Here is a 24,504-nt window from a genome sequence, read left to right on the forward strand (position 1 = left end):
GTGAGACCTAGCCCAGAAAGAAGAGGAGAGGAGAGGAGGGGGGGGAGGGGGAGTGGGGTGGGTGGAGGGGGGGAAGGGGGAGAAGAGAGAGAGAGCTCCCGATGGGGGTGGGGGGGGGATGGGCCCATGGATGGACCTAACACAGGATCTGTGCCTGCAAGTGCCTGCCTGACCTGTGTGTGACTGTATTCCTCTCGTAAAAAAACTGCTGCTGCTTTACTGGCTGGCTGAGAGTCCTGGTGAATCGGCAGGGAGCCCGGGGGTGCAGGGCCTGACTCCCCTATACTCCGTAACACCAGGTTTCATGAGCCATGGGAGCAAGGGGTAGGCTAGGGTAGGTGCGACTGCACGGTGCTGCTGGCTGGGAGAGCAGCCTGAGGCAGAAGCCTCCAGCTCGCAACAGCAGCGGTGATGGTGAGCTGAGCAGGCTCCATGCTTGCTTGCATGCTATGTCGTCTGCACGGGTAACGCAGGAAAAAAGGCGCTAAACAATTGTCTGCTGTTGCTTTCACGAAGGGAGGGGCAACTAATGACATGTACCCGAAACCACCCGCAACAATGTTTTTGCCCCATCAGGCATTGGGAGCTTAACCCAGAATTCCAATGGGCAGCAGAGACTGCAGGAACTGTGGGATATCTACCCATAGTGCACCACTCTAAGTCGATGCTAGCCACGGTAGTGAGGACACACTCCGCTGACTTAATGCACTTAGTGTGGATGTACACAATCGACTGTATAAAATCGATTTCTAAAAATCAACTTCTATAAAAATCGACCTAATTTTGTAGTGTAGACATACCCTTAGTGTTATTAACACCTGCAATATACTGGGTTCCCTAGAAGGGAGAGTAACAAGTAAAACAAAAACGCCCAGTTCACCAGAATTTATGAACATGGAAGTATCTTGTTGCTTGATATCCTGTCATTTCCCTAGATGGAGAGGGAAATTCTTCACATATACAGTGTCCCAGTCACTACCAGTAAGAGATCCTGTTGACACCATAATGAGCAGAAGTGGATTTTCGTATTCTCAGACTCCCATGCTGGTGGTCTACATGGAATCAGCCCCCTGCAATCACTTTGGTCATCTCACCCTCTCCCATCATGTTCTGATCCCGATTTTACTGCATTATTTCTCACAAACACCTACTCGCAGAACAATTCCCCCTTTTGCTTCCCCATTCTTTGCCACCCCACCAAAAGTCAACATCTATCCCAGACTTTGAAAAGACAGTCTTGTATTCTGTCAGATGGGCTTTCAAGAAGTCACGGCACCTGAAGTGTCTTTGAGAAGACACATCATGCTGACAATGCCAGGATCTACATCAGTTTGACAAGACCTCAAAGAGACTTTAGTTCTTGTCACTCTGAAGGAGCTCTTAAGCCAGGAAACAAATCTCTCCCTCCCTACCTCCCTCACCCATAATCACACACAAAAAATTGCTCAATTAAATTGGCTACGGTCGGGAAAGAAGAGTTGTTTACGCTCCTTGAAATTTACATTTTAAAAATCAAACCAGACACGACTCAGGATAACCCAGGGGGAAGAGAAGTAATGTATTACTGGATGTAGTTCTCCCCTTTCTAGCTGTTTAAATTTTGTTTTAAATTAAGGGAACCCCAAAGACCTGGCTCTAGAGATCAGGTGTTCCTGAGCATTTTATAGAACAATGAATTATTAACTGAAGAGAGAGGGAAAGGGAAACAGAAAACAACATCTACGAAGTAGGCCAGGGAGTAGGGTTGTCACCTTTCTAATTGCAGAAAACCAAGCACCCTTGCCCCGCCTGAGGCCCCACTCACTCCATCCCCCCCATCTCCATCGTTCACTCTCCCCACCCTTGCTCACTTTCACCGGGCTGGAGCAGGGGGTTGGTGTGTGTGTGGAGGGATGAAGGTTCCAGCTGGGAGGTGCAGGTCCTGGGGTAGGGCTGGGCATGAGGCGTTCAGGGTGCAAGAGGGTGCTCTGAGCTGGGGCCAAGGGTTTCAGCGTGTGGGAGTGGGCTCCAGGTTGGAGTGCGGGGGGAGAGGGAGAGGTGAGGGTTCTGCGGTGGGGCCAGGGATGAGGGGTTCGGGGTGCAGGAGGGGGCTCTGGGCTGGGGCCAAGGGGTTTGGAGTGTGTGTGGGGGTGCAGACTCCAGGAAGGAATTTGGGTACAGGGTGCAGGCTCCAGCAGGGAGTTTGGGTGTGTGAGGGGGCTCTGAGCTGGGGCAGGGGATTGGAGTGTGGGAGGGGGCTCGGGGTGTGGGCTCTGGGCGACTCTGGCTGGTATGGTTTGTGGGGGCTCTGGGAGGCACTGATGTCAGGGGGCCCCTTAAATAGCAGCTGCATCAGCACTGCCCTGGCATTTCCTGGGCATCAGAGGCTGCTCTATCTGCCATAAATCCTGGACACATGGCTAGGCCAGCGCACCGAGGACAGAAGTTCTTCCTGTTTTCTGGAATGTGGGGGGGGAGAATTCCCCACAAGTGACGCACACACCCCACTGCTGAGCCACACACCCCACTGCTGCCCTTGTGGCTCGCTGCTCCGCCAGCATAGCCCAAATCGCAGCAGGTCTAGGGAGAGCACTGCTGCAAGCCCCCTTCTCCTCCCCCTGCCATTTGCAGTGACCCCCTCTCCTGCGTGTGTCCACTGCCTGGCCGCTGGCTGGGGCCTCTGCATCCAACTGCTGCCTGACTCTGCTCAGACCCATTCCTGGGGAGAGGAGCCCAACTTTAGCCCCATCCATCCACGCAGCCCATTCATCCCCGGGATGAGACTGACCAGCCCACAGCCCCTTACCTGCTGGCCGCATGGTCCCGAAACAAGCCAGGCACAGCAGCTCCTGGGAAGCGGGCTGTGGGGCCTGGGGCAGGCAGCAGCGGCTCGCCCTGGCCTCCTCCCTTGCCAACGGCTGCATGCCATCCCTGGGAAGCCAGGCCGGCTCCTCTCTCCAGCAGGCCGGATAGGGAGGGGGCTGAAGGCACTTCCTAAAGGCCACAATGCCTGCTCCACAGGGAGCCCCCAGCCACTGAGGAGGCTGCTGCCTGGCGTTAACCCTGCCAGCCCCAGCCTGCAGCCGAATGTCTCTCCCAGCCCTTCTGCTGGGATCCACCCCCTACCTGCTGGGGCTAACACCTCCCTGAGCTCCACAGAGAGCGCAGCTGCAGGCCCCCTCCTCATCCTGATGACTTAACAGGGTCCCTTTTGGACCAGGCATTCTGGTCAAAAAACAGACACCAGGCAACTCTACCAGGGAGACACATTAAAACAAGTTACAACCTAGATTTCACTACTATCTTTGATCACCCAAGGTTAAGGTTTTCAGGGAGAGTACACTCTTGTGCCAAGGTAGTCAAACACTGGAAGAGGCAGTTATCTAACAGCCATACAACAAAGCCTGACACACTTTTTAAAATCAAGAGGTGGCTAATCAGACCCATACAGCTTGGGGGATACACATATCCTCCACCCCAATGGCTGATTAGGTTGCTCTTGTTATCTGGTCTATCTTCTAAGCATTGCCTCTGATGGAAGTTCCAGGCTGCCTAACTTCCCAGGAATTCTGTATCCTGGTGAGATCACTGTAATATTAACAGGATGATAGTTAAAATACGTTCTGTGTTCCAGGAGTCATTTACTATGTCAAACGTTACTAAATAAAGTTTATTTTAGGATAGCAGAAAAATGAGGACAGGAAGGGAATTTCAGGTGAAACAGGAAGCAGTAACTGAGGAATTAAAACCCTTGGTATTTGTGCTAATTTAAAAGAAATTGTTCTCGTTTTATTCAGCGCATGTTTTAGAGGTCACAGACACACCGTCAACCATATTTCTGAGTAAAGTTTGTGGCAGGGACAAGAGGAAGGGGAGATTTTAACAACTATGCCATGAGTAGAGCATGTCTCTGAGTATCAGAGATAGGACCCCAGCTCTATTTCAGCTGAACAGAAAAGCTTTCAGCATTAACATTTACTAATGACCATTTGCACATACATCATTCATCTCTTTCAAAAGGTAGGTCTCAGAGTGTTGTAAGACAGACAGACAAAGCATTATGCCCATTTTACAGATGGGGAAATGAGAAGTATTATCTTGCCTGAGGTCACGCAGTCATTAGCAGAGCTGGGAACGAAACCCGGAGTCATGGCTCATATGCCCCTGCTTTAACCACTAAGCACCGTAACATCATTACATTTTGATGGGTTGAACACCACTCACCTTTAGTCAAAAATGTGTAAAACAAGTTCACTGCACTAGGCTGGGGTTACAGGAAACAAGCTGCAGCAAAGGGCAAGGGAACTCTTACTGCAGGAAAGAGAAGGCTCTGCAACTGCAGGATATCTGCCTTGTTTAACATTCATACTACCCTTTGACTAGTCATGAGATACTTTGAAAAGGGTTGGGTTTGTGTACAAACTACAGCCTGACTAACATAACCATCACACTTGACATGAAATCCAGTATGTAGCTGGAAAGAAAGGACTGGACAGGAAAGAAGCAGCTTTCCCTCAAAGGAAAACTTTCATTCCTAAGATACACCATTAAATGAAAAAGATGAGTGAATGCTTGAGAATTTTGTTTCAATTAGAAGGATTCCAAACACTGTTAAACAATGAACTGGACTACCATAGTGGAATTAGACACACAACACCAAGGTTACAGAGGGATGATTTGGTTAAAGAAGAAGAGGTTACTTAACTTGTACAATAACTGGAGTTCTTCAAGATGTGTCCCCCTAGGTGCTCCACATCCAGATGCATGCATGCCCAGGCACTCTAGAGCTGAGATTTTTGTCAGCACTACCTGCGGGTCTGCAAGTGCACCCTAGACATCCTAATGCTCCAGTACCAGGGTATGTAGGGAAGGGAAGACCTGCTGCCACTCCAGTTCTTTCTCAACCACAAAAGTCTAGTGAGAGATTCTGAGGCAGAGAGGAAGGAAGGCAGGTAGTGGAACACCCAGAGGGACACGCATCTCGAAGAAATCCAGTTACTGTAAAAGGTAAGTAACCTCTCCTCCTTCGAGTAGTGTCACTATGGGTGTTCCATGTCAGGAGACTCCCAAGCAGTACCTCAATTACAGAAGAGGGTGCCAAGGAGGTGGATTCAGTACAGATCATAGAACAGCATCGCCAAAAGCCACATCAGCTCTGTAACCGAGCATAACAGCATAATGCACATAGTAAACTATGTGTGGCAAAGACCAGGTGGCTGCCCTGCAGACATCCAAGATAGGTATATTTTTCAGGATGGCTACGGAGGTAGATTGAGCCCTGGTGGAGTAAGCAATAACTCTTGGAGGGGGATGAACCCCCAAGGCTTCGTAACAGGACAAGTCACATCCTGAAACCTATTTAGACAGTCGTTGGGTGGAGGTAGGACACCCTTTAATTTCTTCTGCAATAGAGACGAGGAGTCTAGTGGAACACCTAAAGGATCTGGTCCTGTCGAGGTAAAAGGCAAGATCTCTTTTCACATGTAGTGCATGGAGGCTTGTTTCTTCTCTTGAAGAGCAAGGCTTGGGATAAAACACTAGTAGGTGAATCTCCTGATTCAGGAGAATTATACAGCGAGGATGTGGACATAGTGTCACCTTATCACAACAGAACACTGTGTATGGTGGACCAGACATCAAGGCTCCAAGTTCCCATACTCTCCTAGCTGAGGTGATGGCTATGAGGAGGAATGAAATCTTGGCCTCTGATGTGGGGTAGGATGTGCTGGCAAGAGTAATGAACCACTCTGAGGTCTAGTATATTGATATGCAGCATCACCTCCTCAGGGGTCCATTTGCCCTAAGCTGTGAGGTTCTGGGAATGCGCACTCCAACCTATCAGGGAGGGGTCTGTGGTGATGATTCTCATGGGAGGAAGCTGTAGGGATGAAACTCCCATGCATATCTTTTGTGGGTCCTTCCATCAACTGAGGACCGTCCATGTCAGACACTCATTTGGATAGACTGTGCTTGTTGGGGGCATGGACGTCCTCAGCCAGGCTTGAAGATACCAAGATGTTGTCTTGCTAAGGGTGTCAAACATACAGGATACCATGTAGCCCAGAAGCTGTAGGCAAGCCCTTGCTAGGGTTTGCAGGTTCTGTTATGCTGTTGAAACAATGTTGGACATTGTGGCAAATATGTCCTTCGGCAAGTGTGCTCTGGTGGTGGTGGAGGAATACAGAGTGGCCCCAATGAAGTTTATGTAATGAGTGGCTGTGAGGGTAGACTCTTCTGCGTTAAGGCAGAGGCCCACTAAGTAGAACAGAGGCAGGGCTTTGCTGGTTGCTGTCTGTGCCTTGAGAAATAAGCAACCTTTCAGGTGCCAAACCTCCAAGTAGGGAAAGACAATTATTCCCATCTAGTAAAGATAGCCTGTGACAGCCAATAGGACCTTGGTAAAGACCCTTGGGACAGTGGAAAGGCTGAAGGGTATGATGCAATACAGGTAGTGGTCTCTGCCTACCACAAAATGTAGGAATTGTCCGGGTGAGGGATGCATGACGTTAAGTGTCCTGAAGGTTGAGAAGACAAACCAATCTTGCAGATCCAGAGAGGGAGTTATTGCAGTAGGATTGCCATTCTGAACTGCTGAGCATGGATGAAAGTGTTCAGAGTCCCAAGGTCCACAACTAGTCTCTATCCTCCATTTTTCATAGGGCCCCAGACACCGAGAGTAGAACCCTTTTCCAACGAAGTTCAGTGGAACAGGTTTGATCAGGTCCAGTGTTAGGAAGTCCGATACCTCCTGCCCCAAGAGATCCTCATGAAAAGGGTTCTTGAAGAGGGACGGGGATGGGTGGGAGGGCAGTAAAGAGCTGAACTGGATGGCACTACCTGTAGAAATCACCTCCAGGATTTATCTGTCTGAGATGACAAGCTTCCAGGGAGGTAGAAAATGGGAAAGTTGATCCCCATAAAGATGGAGGAGTGCAGCACAGGATCTGGAATGGGAGATAGTTTGTGATCCTCAACCAGTGGGTCAAAACAGATGTTTTGAGGGTGTCACTGACTAGGAGGTGATAGCTATGGAAGGCATTTTCTTAGTGAATCTAGGATTCTTCTAGGGGGTCTTAGTCAGTCTCGTGGGCTGGTAGTGGACTGGATAAGATAATTTAGCTATTGGCAATCTGCTGTATTTTCTCTTTGTTTCAGATGTATGGATGCCCAGGGATTGTTGTGGAGGGAGGGATAGCTCAGTGGTTTGGGCATTGGCCTGCTAAACCCAGGGTTGTGAGTTCAATCCTTGAGGGGGCCACTTAGGGATCTAGGGCAAAATCAGTTCTTGGTCCTGCTAGTGAAGGCAGGGGGCTGGACTTGATGATGACCTTTTTGGGGTCCATTCCAGTTCTATGAGATAGGTAATAGCTCCATTATTATTATTATTATTATTATTTTAAAATAGTGTCACCTGGTAATCTTTGAGAGAATGAAGAGACTCATCTGTGGTGTCACTAAACAGCTTGGGCCCTTGAAAGGAATGTCCAAAATTGTATTTGTATCTCCCAGGAGAGGCCAGAGGACTGCAGCCAGGAAGCTTGGAACATGACTACTTTCACAGCCATGGAACATGCAGCTGTGTCGGCAGCACTGAGCAAGGCCTGGAGAGATGCCGTGGAAACTGTCTAGCCTTTTTCAATGAGGGCCTGAAATTGTTCTCTCTGGTCCTGAAGCAGGTGTTCAATAAAAAGTGAGAACTTAAAATAGTATGTGAAATCACACTTTGCCATCAGGGCTTGGTAACTGACTGCTACTAACCTCAAAGAGTCCAAGGAATAGCTCTTGCGGCTCAGAAGGTGTAGACATTTTGGCTTTTTGTGCGATGGTGTTCAATGGAACCGACGTTGCCTGTTTTGTTTGTCAATGGCCTCAACAACTAGAGAGTTGGATATTGGGTGGGAGAAAAAGTACTCTGAGCCTCTGGGTGGAATATAATATTTTGTTGGCCCATTTGCACCTAGGCAGGAGTTTGCTGGGCTGGGGCCAGCAGAGCATCATTGATGGGCAAGGCAGACTTGCCCCGAGGAGACAAAGGAAGGCTGTCAAAGAAGGAATGTTGGGGTTCCCATATCTCCTGGTAAAGCATCTGCCACACGGTTCATAGGTTCTTGAAAGGCCTTGATATCATCAAGATAAGATGGTGAAGGAGGCATGACAGCCTTGTCTGGTGAGGAGGTTGTTTTCCTTCCTCCCCTCCAGAAGAGCTGGCTCTTGCTTCTCTGGGAGATGTGCCTGTGGGGCAAGGCTCAAGGGCATCTGTTGTTGCTCCTGATGTGCCTTTTTACAAGATAGGACCCTGCAGAACTGGTTACCACACGGGGCCCACAGGAAGAAACCCAGAGTTGTCATTGCAAGGGTCTCGATGCATCTCCTACTGAGAATTTCCTCCTCATGGTGAACCTCAAGGAAGGGAGACCGGAAAGTAGAAGAACTTTGTATAGACGCCGCAGAGTCAGATGAGGTGTCATCCCCACGTCCATCTGAGGGGCAAGTGGTGCCAATACAAGTGGTCGAATTAGTGCTGGGCCCTGGGGAGGGACCTGAACTTTCATTGGTATTGAGGTTTCACGGGTGGTTCCATGGTGAAGAAGTACCAGAGGATGTGCCAGTACTGGCTGGAAAGCTCTCTCAGTACCCTCAAAGAGCTTGCGTGGAGGCTGTGTCGGTACCGGAGGACATGTTGCCATTGAAGGCTGTAGAGACGGAGGATAAGTAGGCTCTCTGGTAGAAAGTCTCTCTCAGTACCAGTCAGCAGCAGCGATTCAGGCTCTTCCAGGGTTCAAAGGTCCTCGCAGAATAGGAGGCTGGACGGTAGTGAGGACTCTGGATAGGAACTTCTGGAGTGTCTTGTGTAATACTGGAAAAGGTACCGAAGTACAATTGGTACATGACAACGATTTCGTCTAGGCTCAGGAGTCCTTTTGTTTAGGAGAGACTGAGCCTGGTGCCAATGTCAGTGCTGCTTTAGGTGGCTTGTCAGTACGTAGCTTCTTAGCTGGTGCCATGGGATCAGTACTAGAAGGAATGGGAGCCTCAGTGGTACCCACATTGGGACACAAAGTCCCCAGAGGCCCAGATCAAGGGTGACTTTCCCCTTCTCTTATCTCGTTCCGGAGAATGGGATCCTTTTAATTTGAGGTTGTGGATGGTACCGTAGGACCCCCAGGGTCTTTGCTTACTACCAGAGCAGAGGCGGTCAGTGGATCCAATGTACAGGAGAGTGCCTCAAACCCCGCAGGTCTCAGGGGGCACTCCATCAAGAGGAGTTTTGCACTCCTTCAATTTCTTAGATCTGCTCTTAAATGTTGACCAGTTCTTACATTTGGAGGGGACGTAAGTGGAGGCAGCTTGAATGTCCATGGCAGGTCTGCAGGGTTTGAAGCCCAGGATCTTAGCCATAACCCATACTCAAGGCAGCAGTTCGAGGCCTGAGGAAAAAAAACAAAAACAAAGGCCCAGATGGGGCAAAGAAAGAAGGGAAGGGGAACCCCCCCCCAAAAAGTACAAACTGTGCTAAATAACAGAAAACATACATTATTTTAATTAAGTAAAGGAAAACACTAGAGAACAAGGAAAAATAAGCAAGAAGCGCAGCAAGCCGCATGGCTAGGTAATGAACACAGCGACACTCCACCTCAAGCTACAGGTGGTTGATAAGGTGCTAGAGTGGCGGTGGGTGCGCCCCTCCCTATATGCCCTCATACCGGAGCACAAGGACATCTAGGGTGCAGGCATGGACCGATGGACACTGCTAATGAAAATCTGCTATCAAGAGTGCCTGGGTACATGCACAGCCTGGTGCAGAGCACCCATCGGGACACTACCCAAAGAAGAATCACTTGAAAAAAAACCCTATAAAACAAACTTTCAATAGCTTTTACTTACATTTCAGTGGCTATGAATCCGGTGAGCTCAGACAGGAAAAGAAACAGTATGAAGAGACAGCAGCAGACAGAAACTGGAAGAGATAGGTGTGGGGGGAAGGTTAGTTTAAAAAACTGTCACAAGATTTTGATTTTCATACACACACACCGGTTTGCCATTGGTTCCCCCACCCCCTATTACCCTGCCCCCTAGGCATAGGTGGGAGCTACCACCCTGTTCAGGGGCACCAATTCAGGCTATGTCGGCAGAATATGATGGCATCAGTAGGAAGCATGGTCTGGAATCTCAGCTCTGAATCAGAATGGAGATTCCTGATCAGTGCCTCTATTCTGAGGGCAACTTCCAGCCCTAGGTGTAATATCCACCCCTCCACCTCACCTCCGACTCCCATTTTCTCCATCCTACAGCCCCCACTGCTGGCAGCCAACCCTCCCCCTCTGGAAAGATTGCTCCATTACATGCCTTCTTCAAAGCACTTGCCAATGACAGTAGGGCAAGAGGAGCTCCCGCATAGGGTTTGGAAGGAATCATCCTCTCCCCACACTATTATAGCACTACACACTATCAAGTCACTGTCAAAGGCAGGTTCACAGATCAGACGAGTCAACGGTCTGAGACTGTGGGAGATGGAGATAACAGATTAGATGAGCTGAACCCCTACACCACCCAGTGCATCAACTCTACAATGACGGAAGATTCCCAGTAATCCAGAGAACAAGAGGCCTACAGTGACTCTGACAGCAGGTCTCTCAACAGGTCAGTGGTGTATATTTTCTCTCCTAACCTAGCGTGTATTCAGTCCAGAAGATATCTCATGGGGAGCCAAAAGAAGCAACCCTCCCTCTGTAGCTTGTGTATTATTAACTATTCCTTACCAGGACACTGCTCAGCACACTGTGCGAGCAGTCAGCCTCATGTGATAGTTACAGAGCCACTAACCCACAGTGTGTATGGGGGCAAGGGGGAATGGGAGGAAAAGAGACTCAGGAGGGTAAGAGAGGCTGTAAGTGCTTGGGGAGTAGTAGGGGAGTGGAAAGGGGACACAGTGATGTGTCAACCACGGTCCGGACCTGGCTGGGATTTACATTTGTATTAAACAAACATTCTCCACATTCCAACTCCAGAGTGAATCACCACAAAGGAGTAGTTCAGGAAATGGCATGTAATCACAGAAGAACAATGAGAGCATTATGACCCCAGCTCACACTCCCTCAGTCCCTGAGAGTAACACACTCCATGGAGTAGGATCCCACCCATCAGTCCTACCAGCGTCTCAATGACTGAGACGGTAATGACCACCTCACTCCATAAACACAACCACTGAGTACAGAGGACTGAGAACCATGTAGGGTGACTGTTCCCCTCAACTTTATTTCACTTGGCTGATGGCAGCCTCAATTTCATTTCCATTCCCTCAGGAGACTCCCAGAATGGTTATCTGAGGAGGGAAGGGGCTGTAGCCACCATTGCTGTTCAAGACTGAGGCGAAGTTTGGAGGCAAGGAGAGGAAGAAGGAGATAGTTGAGTCAAAACACCAAGACGGAGCCCAGATGTCTCAAAGCTTTGTGCCTCATCCTTCCAATCCATCAGCCCTACAACTCTGTGGAAAGGCAAATTCCTGCCTTGCTTCCCCCTTCCTCAGTCGTGTCATCTCAGAGCTCGCTCACTCTCTAGCAGGCAGAAGGATTAACAGAGACGCCAAAAGCCATTAAATGGGTCATTCTTTAAACAGGAAAAAGAAAGAGGAAAGGAAAACTAAGCCTGAGAATAGTAGGAAGATGGGAAAGGGAGGAGAGACTTTAAAGAAAACCTTCACGGATGCACACACACAGTTCCTTCCATCTCTGTGCCTTTGGCAGGGAGAAGAATTCAACATTCTACTGCTACCCCAGGAAGCCTCTGGCCTGGTGCACAACAATGGGTGTTAGGAGGGGAAGCTTTTACCTAGATCACCAAGGGAAATTCCTAGGAGAAGTACTGGGAGACCTTTGTTCATACCTAACTGAACCAGCACAAACTGGTTGGTCAGGATGCTTCTTATTCATAAGCAACCAAACAGCAGGGAGGTCAGGTCAGTGATAGGGCCACAAGTCCTTGGCAGTACACACAGGAAGTCTCTACTGCACATACTGCATACAGCACATCAGTCAGAATTTTAAACAAATAAACCCTTTGCACTGAAATCACAATGAGAGACTGGTAAAATCACCTGCCACCCGCTACTTACATGACTCTCTTCCTCAATTCCCTTCACAAGCTTCCCCTTCTCTTCCACATCCCATTCAAGACTCTTGTCTTCCTATAAAGCTCCTCCACAACACCACGCCACGTTCTTTCTCTGCTCTCATTCCCTCTTACTCGAACCCTAAGCTGCTCTCTGCAACACTCCTTTTGTAAGTTTCTTTCACTTCCACCTTCACACCTTCTTCTGTGCCATTATCTTTGGAACATTTTACCTTCCCCCTTCCAGATACACCAAACATCTGTCCTCTCGCAAATCTTCCCTTCAAACCTGCTCCTCCACTGAAGATTTGCAGCACTACTTAACAAATAAAGTAGAGGTAAATTGTACTGGCCTAAGTTTTAAAACATAATTAGTGAGTTTGGGTGCCCAGCCTGAGCTACCTTGCAGGGGCCTGATTTTCAGAGGACAAGTGCTCAGCACTTCCTGAAAAATCACGCGGCTGAAGTTGCGCACCCAGAAATCACTAAGTCACTTCTGAACATTTGGGCTACTATATAATTACACACACACACACACACACACACACACACATATACATGCATGCTGTTTGGAAATGGGACCTTCCTCTGAACACCCTGTGTACCTGAATTGTATTGTCTGTCTAATTTATAATGGAAGCCTTTCAGGCATAGAACATAAGTTCCTCCATACTTGCAGAATACCAAGCACACAGAATACTCCCATAATGAAGGCCTGCACAACTTACTTCAGTCAGTTATTTAACAAGGGAATCCTTTATCTGCCTCTACATGAATGTGCGATTCCCTAGGTCACACATTTGTTATGCTTGGAATAGTAGTTAAAAGTCTAGAGGCAGATTAAGAAGCTAGCTGCTTTATTACAGCAGTTAATTCAATTGTGGGAGCATGCATACTGCAGTGTTCCCCCAGAGCTGTCAAGAACCAGCTCTGACCTGTTGTCATAGAACGAGGGATTTGGAGCAATCAAATTTTTGAATTGCTCCGTTCCAGCTCCACTCTAGTTCCGGGAGAAAATCTACTGGTTCGCGCTCCAGTTCCGGGCTCTGCTCCAAAGCCCTGCATAGAACTCTGCCTACAAAACTCCAAATATATTAAAGTTTAAAAGCATTACTAGCATTGAAACATACTGCTATTGGCTGACTAGAAAACTTAAGTAGAGCTGAGTAAGAAACTGTTTTCCCCTAAAAGTTTGAGGTTTTTTTTTTAATTTCCATATTCAATTGAGATGAAAAGTCAAAGTCTCAAATGTTCACAAACCAAAAATGCAAAACAAAATTGGTTCGGGTCCAAATGTTTAGGTTTTGGTTATTCTTTTACTCTACTTTGCTTAATTTTTAAAACAAAACTGGTTTCAAAACAGAAAACTAATCTTTCATTTAGAAAATGTCAAAACAGACTTTTTTGATTATTTCTAAACTTTTTTCCAAAAGCTTTCAGTCAAGGAATTAGTTGAAACCAACCCTTTCTTCATGAGAAGTTTGGGTTAAGACAAATTGTCATTTTTCAGCTAAAACACTCTGTCAAAAAAATTCCTGGGCAGTTCTAACCTGGAGGACAGGATGCTTGCTAAGCAACTTTTCAGCACTGCCTTTTTCAAGCTAACTCTTCTATATGTATCACATGCAACAAGCACCTCCACCTATGCACTCCAGTCCCTTTTTTCCATCCCCTTTAAAAAAAAAAATGATGACATTCAAAGCAAAAGCAGATTAATGTTTAATTAATGAATGCAGATTGAGAACACAGATACACGTCTGCATTATGGCATACATCAACTGCAGGTATATGTCCAATTATATAAACTGCTAGGAAGTGCAAGAAGGGGCCAGGTCACAGTTGCCATGCGAGTCATAACTGATATTTCATGATGTGTATTAAAACTCCAGCCTCCACACAGTACTGCTGTAGAACATGACCCAGTGTGTACAACACGTACATGTAAGCTATGCATCCACACCGACTGCTAAATCATAGGATTGGCAGAGTTGCTGTCTGAACTGCAGAGCCCATGACGATGTCAGGCAGCTCATGCCCATCCAGATACCAGCTGTCAGACTGCCCAGGCATGTGCTGTTGCAGCCAACATACCCAAACATGGCCAGTTTGTCACAGTGATCCTCAGGTCTGCTGAAATGACTGTTCACTAGCACTACAGACACTGCAACAGAGGGAGGGAGACTTAATGTTGACACAGGGACTTAATGGAGTGGCACATGTACTGTTCACTGGTTTAGAGGATAGAAAGTAAAAAGACTATTCAATGAAGGAGATTTTAATTGAGGTACAATATGAGGGCCTGAAACTACTATATACGAATCATCTCCGGAAACTCTTTGCACTGATAAAGGAGGCAGTGGGTGTTTAGGTTTTTCCAGCCCTCATCTCACCATATCTTAGTGGACTGCTCTAGTTCCTCCAGTTCTAATGAAGTTTAGATTTATATTAATGTTTGTTTTTACCTGAGGTAGGAATGATTGCATTGTGAATCTTAGACAACTCTGTTGTATGCCGTACCCATTAAATCCCCTGTGACTGCAAAGCTGTGCGTGTCAGATCATACCTCTCCCCAATATTGGGTTTCTAGCGGTTAGTGACTGGCACTGCCCTGCAGGAGCACGGGTGTGATTCCCAGTCATTGTCAAGGACCTATTTCTTATTTGTGAGACAGCAGGGATAGAGTAGTAAGCATTAACACTGTGCATGAATCAGGGGACTGCTGTTCAATGCTACATCCTACTGCTACTCAGAGATTTCTAACATATGTCACGGATCAGCTGGTTCTATTTAAAGAAGGAAATGGATGAGGAGAAACAACTGTCTTATCTGATTCTGGAAGGGAATATTTGAATGAATAAGAGCTCTTTGGCTAACACTGCGAGAGCAACCAGTGCTTTGGCACTATAGACCCCAAACAAACCTGTCCACCTCTGCCCTAGTATCTGAGGTGGTGCTTTAAACGTTTCTTCCTCCCTCTTAATTGCAATCAGCAGGTCCTCACTGCACTTCAACTCCAACTTCAAGGTCACCCCAATTCAGAGCAGGCAGAGCAGCCTCTCAGCAGCAGCTTTCCACTTGTGACTCTGCTGAAGTAGTGATGGCTAAACATATGCCACTGGTACTCTTCAGGGGATCTACAGCTACATCAGCTGTCATTGGAAACTCATGGACTCTGGGTGCTGGCTTCTCCTCAGTGGGACTCAGGAAAGCTTCACCAACAGCAGCACTTTGGTGGTTTTCGTCAGTGGGAGTGTTGTAAAGTACTTCAGTGCAAGCACGGGCAAGCTGCAGGGCAGTACAGCAGCAGCCGCTTACTGTTCATGGACTGCTTGAGGAAGGAGATATCTGAGGAGGTTGTCAAACCCTCCCTCTACACCACTGCCAGAAGTGCCTGGTCCACATAGAATAATCAAAATGTAGACAGACACCAAAGAAACCCATCAGCTGGCTCCTGAACATCCCTTGTGTTTTAATGTGCCCCTGCCCATCGTATCAAGATAGGCTACCCACACTCCCATCAAGACAGGGATGGACTTCAGCACTTCCCATGTTGGATGCTTCTGTCTCCCAGAACCTGATCAGCTCAACATTCCCTAGTGCAGGCAGCATTGAGACACCAAACCTTCCAGTAAACTGCCATAGTGAGAAGCAGCATTTTACAACCCAAAAGTGACTGTGGGAGTCTGGCTGACAAACACGTTTCTATTCCAGAAAGCTTCAGCATCATACAAGTTCCCTTCCAGAGGCAACGCTGGACCAGTGCCTAGGCAGCAATTACATGGGAAGTGCAGGAGTGTAAGCAATCAGCTGCTACAAACTGTTTTAGAACTTCAAGCAAGTTGGATGTTCAGAGATGCAACCATAGTCATTTAATCTACTCTAGTACCATAGTCATTTCATTTACTCTAGTGCCCTAGTAAAAATTCTTTATGGGGAATTAATCACCCAGCACACACACAATCCCCTAAATAAGATTATTACAACCCAAATCCCATAAAATATTTATCACAAAATCCTGCTGTCCTGACAGGCTGCAAACTGGTACATTATACCCTAAGTAGGGCAGTTGACTTGTCTCACTCCTGACTTCCATAAAAAGCCTGCAAAGCTTAGAGATGCTGGTTTTACAACCAAGAGTCACAGGCTGAGTCAGACAGGCAGCCCATTGAGAAGGCTGTATACAGAGATCGCCACACACAGAGGTGCCAGCTGGTTTTGCATGTTGACCACCTGATTGCTGTACGCTTTCCAATCCCCTCCACACCGGGAGGGTGGCAGGCAGGAGATGTGAAGTGGTTAGAGAGGAACCTGTCAAGGGAAAGGGAGGCTTGATAAGCCAGGTACAAGGAGAAATGAGTCAGTTGATCATTTTAGTAAGATTCCCGGCCTCCAAAGTTTTCCATGACAAACCTACTGCACTAATCAAATGTCACAGATCAGAGAGGGGCACACTATCCCAGCTCTAAAAGAGTTTTTTAAAAGCTCCTTTTCAGGTGATACGGAGACAAGTGCACTCCGGAGCAAGCTCCCAAATGGAATCAAGATGAGGTGTGGGACTGTCACTTCCCAAATGGAAGGTAAGTTTTGGGGCCTCGACACACTAAGAGTCCCCTCCTAACAACAGATCTTAGGGGCCTGCAAACTTATCAACAGGTTCATGGAGACCTTACGGCTGTGCTTATTGGGGAGAGGAGGTGTCTATACAAACTACTGCGCTGGCACATTCGGAATAATCTTGGCAGCTGCACCATGACTACAGGAGGGCAGGGTCAATGCTGGAGGAATTCAGATGTTTGGGAGAGCCAGAGAGGCATGGAGCCTCTGAAGAAAAATGGTTCAGTGACACCAAATGTTTGGTAAAATGTCTCATCCCATCTTTGGTCAGGAGTCTCCCCAGCTCACACAGCCCTTCGCTTCACATTCTTCTGATTCACTATTACTGACTCAGTTCTATTCAGCGCCTGTCGCCACCGAGGGATATGACATCACTTGCGTCAGCAATGAATACAGGGCCACTAACCCAATCTCAGAGGGTGAGTGAATAGGGCACAACTATATGATCAAAGGGAGTCAGTGTGAAACGGAACAGGAAAGCTGCATTAGGCATCTAATTACAAATTTGGCAGGATCAGCTAGATCTGTATTTACCACTCTACGCAGAGCACTCAGTGGTAATGATGGTGTGAAATTACATTACTCAGTCAATCTGAAAAGGAGGAAGGAAGAAGAAAAGCCCAAGGCAAGAAATTTACATCAGCCAAAAACTATGCACAGATACATGGGGTGGGGAGTGGATTGTTATAGGTAGGGCCCTACCAAATTCGTGGTCCATTTTGGTCAATTTCATGGTCATAGGATTTTTAAAATTGTATATTTCATGATTTCAGGTATTTAGATCTGAAATTTCATGGTGGTGTAATTGTAGGGGTCCTGACCCAAAAGTGGTGGGTGGCCAAGGTTATTGTAGGGGAGATTGGGGAGATTGCCGTACTGCTACCCTTACTTCTGTGCTTCTGGAGGTGGTGCTGCCATCAGAGCTGGGTGGCTGGAGAGCCACAGCTGCTGGCGGGGAGCCCAGCTCTGAAGGCAGAGCCCACCATCAGCCGCAGCGCAGAAATAAGGATGGCATGGTATGGTATTGCCACCCTTACTTCTGCGCTGCTGCCTTCAGAGCTGGGCCCTTGGTCAACAGCCACCACTCTCTCTGGCCACCCAGATCTGAAGGCAGCAGCAGAAATGTAAGGGTGGCAATACCGCAATCCCCCTAAAATAACTTTGTCACCCCCCCTGCAACTCCTTTTTGGGTCAGGATCCCAATTTGAGAAACGCTGGTCTCCCCTGTGAAATCTGTACAGTATAGCATAAAAGCACATAAAAGACCAGATTTCAAGGGGGGAGACCAGCATTTGTCAAATTGTGAGTCCTAACCCAAAAGGGAGTTGTAGGGGGGGTGGTAAAGTTATTTTAGGGGGATTGCAGTATTACTTCTCTGCTGCTGCCAGATTTCACGGGGGGAGGCCAGATTTCACGGTCCATGACATTTTTCATGGCCGTGAATTTGGTAGGCCCCTAGTTATAGGCAAAGTGAAAAATAAAAACAAAAAAATTGCAGAAAATAAGTCATATTGGGCTCTCTTCTCCTCGCCAGCCCCATCTCTGATCCCAGAGGAATCCCATCTTTATTGCCACCCCACCACCCCAGCTCTCTCCTGACTGATAACAGCGATTGTGAAATGCTAAGGAACGTTAAAGAGGCGACAAGAGCATAAAGCACAATAATAATGGGCGATTTCGACTGGCCTCTTATTGATTGGGTAAATGTCATCTCAGGGCATAATGGAAAGATAAAATTTTTAGATCCCATAATGACTGCTTCATGGAGCAGCTGGTCCTGGAACCCACAGTGGGAGAGGCAATTCTTGATTTAGTACTCAGTGGAGCACAGGATTTGGCCCAAGAGGTGACTATAGCTGAACTGCTCGGTAAGAGTGACCATCATCTCATTAACTTTAACATCCTTGTGGGGGAGAGAACACCAAAGAGACCCAACGCTAAAAGCAGGAACGACATAAAAATAAGGCCACTTGTTAGATGGAAATTAAATGGAGCTGCCACAAAGGTAAAATGCCTGCAAACAGCATGGGGAGTATTTAAAAAGACCATGACAAAGACTCAGAGTAAACGCGTACCTCAAATCAGAAAAGACAATAAAAGGACCAAAAGAATCCCACTCTGGCTAAACAGCAGAGTAATGAAGGCCATTAGAGGCAAAAAAGCATCCTTTAAAATTTGGAAGCCAAATCCTAGATGCACAAACTCTGGCAGATAAAATGTAAAAGTACAATAAGACAGGCCAAGAAGGAATTTGAGAAGCAACTTGTTTAAGATACAAAATCTAGTAGTAAGGTTTTTTGGGTTTTTTTTTTTTAAAGTATATCAGAAACAGGAAGCCTGCCAAACAGGCAGTGGGGCCACTAGACAACCAAGGTGTTAAAAGAGCACTCAAGGAAGATAAGGCCATTGCAGAGAAGCTAAATGAGTTCTTTGTATTGATCTTCACTGCAGAGGACGTGCAGGAAGATTTCCATATGAGCGCTGTTCTTTTCGGGTGACAAATCTGCAGTATTGTCCCACATTGTAGGGGGCAAATTGGGAGAAACTATAGTAAAGAACAAAATTTTCAGATACATAAGTAAATATGATTTGTTGGGGAAGAGTCAATATGGCTTTTGTAAAGGGAAGTCATGCCTCACCAATCTATTAGAGCTGTTTGAGAGAGTCAACAAGCATGTGGATAAGGCTGATCCAGTCGATATAGTGTATCCGGATTTTCAGAAAGCCTATGACAAGGTCCCTCATCAAAGGCTCTTAAGGAAATTAAGCAGTCATAGAATAACAGGGAAGATCCTCTCCTGGATCAGTAACTGGTTAAAACATAGGAAAGAAAGGGTAGAAATAAATAATCAGTTTTCACAATGGAGAAAGGTGTCTATATTGGAACCTGTGCTGTTCAACATATTCATTAATGATCCAGAAAGGGGATCAATTAATGAATGATCCAGAAGTGGCAAAGTCTCCAGATTATACAAAATTATTTAAGATAGCTGAGTCCAAAGCTAGGGTTGCCAGGTGTTCTTAGAGGCATCCAGTCAGCACAGCTGACTGTTGGTCGCAGCAACCGGCCTCCATCACTCAGGGGGAAGGGGGGGGTGTAGGAAGAGCAGCAGCTGGAGCCACATGGAGGAGCTGCTCTCTGCTCAGCTGCTGACACCTGACAGAGAGCAGTGGCTGGCTTCTAGTCTGGGCTCCAAGAAGTAGGTGCCGTCGCCAGGGTGGGGGAAGGAAGGGTGGGAGGAACCTCTCCACCCCCCCCGCCCCGCTGTGCCCCAATTGCCCCAGCCCTCGCCCCTTCCTACAGGCAGTTCAACTTCTCCAGTACCTCAGTGAAGTGCCAACTCAGTTTCTGACAGAAAGAGGGCCAGCAGTGACGGGTGAGGAAGGACACCTGGCAGAGGAGTGGGGAGGGAGGAGGAAAAGGGAGAGCTGGCTGGGGGGAGGGGAGAGAGGCCCAGAAGGCTCCAGTGGGAACCCCTGTGGCCAAGCTCTGTTTCTAGACCTGACTACCTGCTTTTTCTCTGCTCCTGCTCTCTGTACTACTAGCTGCTTTTCTGTACTAGCTCTCTGGTGCTGCAGACCTGCTCTGGCTGCTGGACCCTGAGGACCCCCCTGGCCCTGCTGCTCTTCAGCCTGGTCAGGCTGGCAGGGCCGGAGTGGCTGGCCAGCTCCGGCTGCTCCCGGCCCTGCTCCTACCAGCTCCACCTCACAGAGGACCTCGGCACCTCACCTCTCACCGCCCTACGCCACGCCCGCCTGGCCCCTCCGCTCAGGCTCCTCCTCCCTCCCTCGTTTCGTCCCTCCCACACAGGGGCACAGACTGGGGCTCCAAGCCCAGGGGCAAGCAATTTAAGGGGAGCAAGCCTAAAAAAAAAAGTTGCAATATTTAGAAGTGTATAGTAAAAAAAAAAAAAAAAAGAAAAATAAAAAATAAAAAAAATTTAAAAATTAAATCAAAAACAAAATATAAAAAAATAAAAAAAACTACTGGTAATTCTACATAATACATTATACAATATTTGGCTGTTGCTGGGTGATGGTTGGTGCCAATGGTTGGTGGGCTGTGAGGTGGTGCTGCTGTTGTGGGGGGCTGGGTGGGCTCTGGGGGCTGGGGGCTGCGGGCTCTGGGGGAGGGGGCTCTGGGGGGCTGGGCTGGGGGAGCTCTGGAGCTGGGGGGCTCGGGGGGCTGGGGTCAGGCTCAGCTGGGGGGGGTGGGGGGGGGGGGGGGTTGGAGGGGGGGGGGGGTGGGGGGTCTGGGGTGGGGGCTGGGAGGGGGGGGAGGGCTGGGGGAGGAATGAGTAGAGGGGGGGGCAGGCCGGAGGGCTGGGGGGGGGGGGGGAGGGGGGAGTCCGGATCAGAGGGGTGGGGAGTCGGGTGGGGGGAGCTGGGGGGGGGGCTGGAGGCAGGGGGGTGGGGGGGGAGGGGCTGGGGGGGGATGATCAGATGGGCTGGGCTGGGCTGGGGGGGGGGGGGGGGGGAGGGGAGGGGGGGGGGTGTGGGGGGGGGCGAGCAGGGGGGGGGGCTGGGGGGGGTGGGGGGGGGGGGGGGGGGGGTGGGGGGAGGGGACCTGACCCCCCCCTCCCCCCCCCCCCTCCCCCCCCCCCCTGGCCCCTCCCCCCCCCCCCCCAGCCCCTCCCCCCCCCCCCCCACCCCCCCCTCCCTGCCCCCTGCCTTAGCCACCCCGCGCCCCGGCTGCGGCCCCCCCGCGGCTCGCGCCGGCCCGCGGCCAGCGCTGCCCCGCAGGGCCCGCATGGCCGGCTCGGAGGGGCTCCCGCTTTCAGGTGAGAGCCGGAGGAGAGGCCGCTCGCCCCGGGAGCCCTCAGCCTGACCCCGGCCACCCTGCGGCGGCGGGCAGCCCGCCCCCAGCAAGCTGCTGCTGTGCTGGCTGGCTGGGGCAGCGCCAGGAGCGGAGCGAACAGCGGCCCCGCAGCCGCGCAGCAGGGCGGGGCGCGGCCGCCATGAGGGGCCATTTCCCCTCCCCGGAGCCGGGCAGCAGCCCCCTGGCTGCAGGCAGGGGGGGCGGGGCTCCTCGGGCGGGCGAGCTGGGGGATGAGCCAGCTGCACCAGGCACCAGCTTGTTTTGCTGGTGCGCCGCCGCGCAGCGGCGGGGGGGAGAGCAGCCGTGGCGGCGGTGGTGGCGCGGTGGCGCGTGGGCTCAAAGAAAAAAAAAAGATGTGGGGGAGGCCCTGCTTGGGATTTATTCCTGGGGCTAAAGCCCCAGAGCCCCATATAAGTCGGCGCCTATGCCTACAGGGACTGATCCCTCCCTGCCCCCAGGCCCTTGCTCTGGGGACCAACCCCCCACTGTGCCCCGATTGGGCAGGCTCCACGTCAGCTCCTCCCAGCCTGGCTCTGCAGGCAGCTGGTGAGTCCTGGGAGCGCTGGGAGTGAGGGTGGAGAGCAAGTGACAGAGGAAAGGGGGGGGGAAGAAAAGTGAGCAGGGAGTGAGGCATTGAGGAAAGAGGCAGGGCAGGAGGAGAGGCAAGAATTGCAAAGTCTGTTTGGAGCAGGCACACACCCATCAAGGGAGGGAGCTAGCAGCTCCCCACCTACTTCAGCCTGTGTCAGAGTTAATTGGTTGGTAGTTCAGAGCCTGCTTTTAACAGCTCCCTTTCTGACATTTTCTGTCCATGTGGTTCTAAAACAAATTGCCTTCAGGGGCTGTTCAGCTCCTCCATACAAGAGCACAGACTGGTCACAGCAAGCTGCTTCAGCTACAGAAGATGTCTTTTCTTGTGTGTTTAATATCCCTTTAAAAATCATACCTTTTAGAGGAAGCCAGAAGAAATACTAATTTTAGACTGGGTTATGCACAGGTGGCAATGAGAGCTGGTACTTACTAATAGCTCCTGTGTAGGTTGGCTGTGTGAGGTCTTTTGGCACCTTCCTGTAGATATCAAACCTGAAAGAGGAAAAGCAACAGCCATAAAACAGGTGGAATATTTCAATATACTTCATGTCCCTGCACGGTTCAATGATGCTCAGGATTTTTCCATTCAGGTTTCCAACAACATTTTTCATTTTGCAGAAGGGCATGAAAAAAACCACAAAGCCCTTTCCTTTTGTACAGTTATGTAACTTCGCTACTTTTTGGCTCCACCTTTGCAAGCTCCCTCCTCTACCTCCCTTGCCTTGCTCTCATGAGTCTCTGCACTCTAGCTAGTTAGCTAGCATTGGGGGGAAATAGGTTATGGTGGACAAATTATAGACCATTGTATAATCAATGATGTCATCGAAAGAGTATTTTTTTTCCCTTTTCAAGTTTTTTGTATTCAAACTATGGGCTCATGAATGCAAGGAACCCAGTACGAACCAGGCAGGCTCTCCACACACATGCTCACCCCCAAAGCTCCCCTGTCCTCACCAACAGCACCCACTTTGGACAGCGATGGAATATCAGACAGGCTGCTAGTGTCATGGGACTGAGCAGTCATTGTGGAGGTACTGACAAGCATACCCAGGGACTAGGAGAAGAATACATACATATATTTTCATTTAGGAAATAAAGTTTTGAATCCAGATCTCTGGAGACTAAAAGCCTGCACATTAACCTACTGGGCCCAGTCTTTTTCTGCTTTTCACAGCAGGATCCACAGAACAGATTTTCTAAAAGGAACATCTCCCAAGCTCCAAACCTGAATTACAGAAACAGTTGTGTCTTTTAAATTAATCCTGCTGTAACGAGCAAAGCTGTTCAGTCAATCAGCTCCTATGAACTAGGAAGAAAAATGCAGAAAGGCAACCTAATTAAAGAATAGGTCTGTTAAGACTGAAGACAGAAGAGCTCCTTTCACATGGGAACCTGGGTGGGGTCAGGTGGAACGGGGAGCAGGTATTTAGATCTTCCCCTAGCTGAAATCATTAAAAACAAAGAACCGTGGCATGGCAGCAGAGATTCATGGAAGAAGTCTGGAAAAAACTCCAGGGAGCTCTGGCTTCAGTTGCCAGGAAACTTAAGGGGCAACATTCATCCAGTTGACTTCAGTGGAGTTACACCAAGGTTGTATGTGCTATGATGAGACAAACGTAAACGACTGCCATATAATCCATAAAGCAACTTGTGGGTTGCGGGGGCTGCAAACACCTATCTCCCAGCAATAATTTAAAAAAAAAAAAAAAGCCAAGGTATTGAGGTAAGAAACCTATACTTGGACAACAAATATTGGGAGAGAAACCAGCCAAGCATTTTGCTTCCTCCCCCAAGAAAAGAAAACTAGTTTAATATTAGACCATTATTTCTATTCAGTCATGTCTTTTAATATCAACATGGCTCAGATTTGCTATTTTAAACTCCCATAGTTAAACTTGCACTGCCTTATGATAATTTCCAATCGACTTGTGCTCCACTATGCCCTGCTGCAATGCAGGTCTGACATCAGATTTTCCAACACTCAATAAAAATTAATTAGTCCATTAAAAAAAACCCTACACCATGAAGTGTGAAATTACTGGTTCCCCCCAAAAATAGCCTTGGGGTTTTTTGGTTTGTTTGTTTTTTAATTCCCTAGTGGTGCATGAGGTTTGATAGTTCACCCTGAAGTCCTTGTCTCCAGCTGCAGCGAGATAGATAAGACCTTTCCAATCCCAAACTGGACACTATAATAACTTACATTTTCACACAGAGAAGATACAAGGCTAAGATTCATTTTTCCACCCTCTCCGACTTTCTAAAATTCAATAGGTAGCTTCCTTTTAAAACACTAGTTAAAGTATTTTGTTTATAGTCAACCTCAGTATTTATCTAAGGGTCCCAAAGCACTTCACAGCACCCTGTGAGGTAAGGAAGCATCATCATCCCCATTT

General features: G+C 48.6%; 1 protein-coding gene across 2 annotated transcripts in view; it reads right to left on the bottom strand.

The window, feature by feature from the left end:
- The window catches only part of ERGIC1 (endoplasmic reticulum-golgi intermediate compartment 1), a 95,520-nt gene that overhangs the window by 40,424 nt on the left and 30,592 nt on the right, over positions 1 to 24,504 (bottom strand). For both annotated transcript variants that reach the window (XM_039484291.1, XM_039484292.1), the window contains exons 2-3: positions 22,542 to 22,603; positions 9,865 to 9,937 (exon numbers count right to left, since the gene is read on the bottom strand). In XM_039484291.1, the coding sequence (XP_039340225.1) occupies positions 9,865 to 9,937; positions 22,542 to 22,603 (135 nt within the window). The remainder of the gene's footprint in view (positions 1 to 9,864; positions 9,938 to 22,541; positions 22,604 to 24,504) is intronic.

Source organism: Mauremys reevesii, linkage group 8, assembly GCF_016161935.1.
Source record: "Mauremys reevesii isolate NIE-2019 linkage group 8, ASM1616193v1, whole genome shotgun sequence".
Classification (NCBI taxonomy): domain Eukaryota; kingdom Metazoa; phylum Chordata; order Testudines; family Geoemydidae; genus Mauremys; species Mauremys reevesii.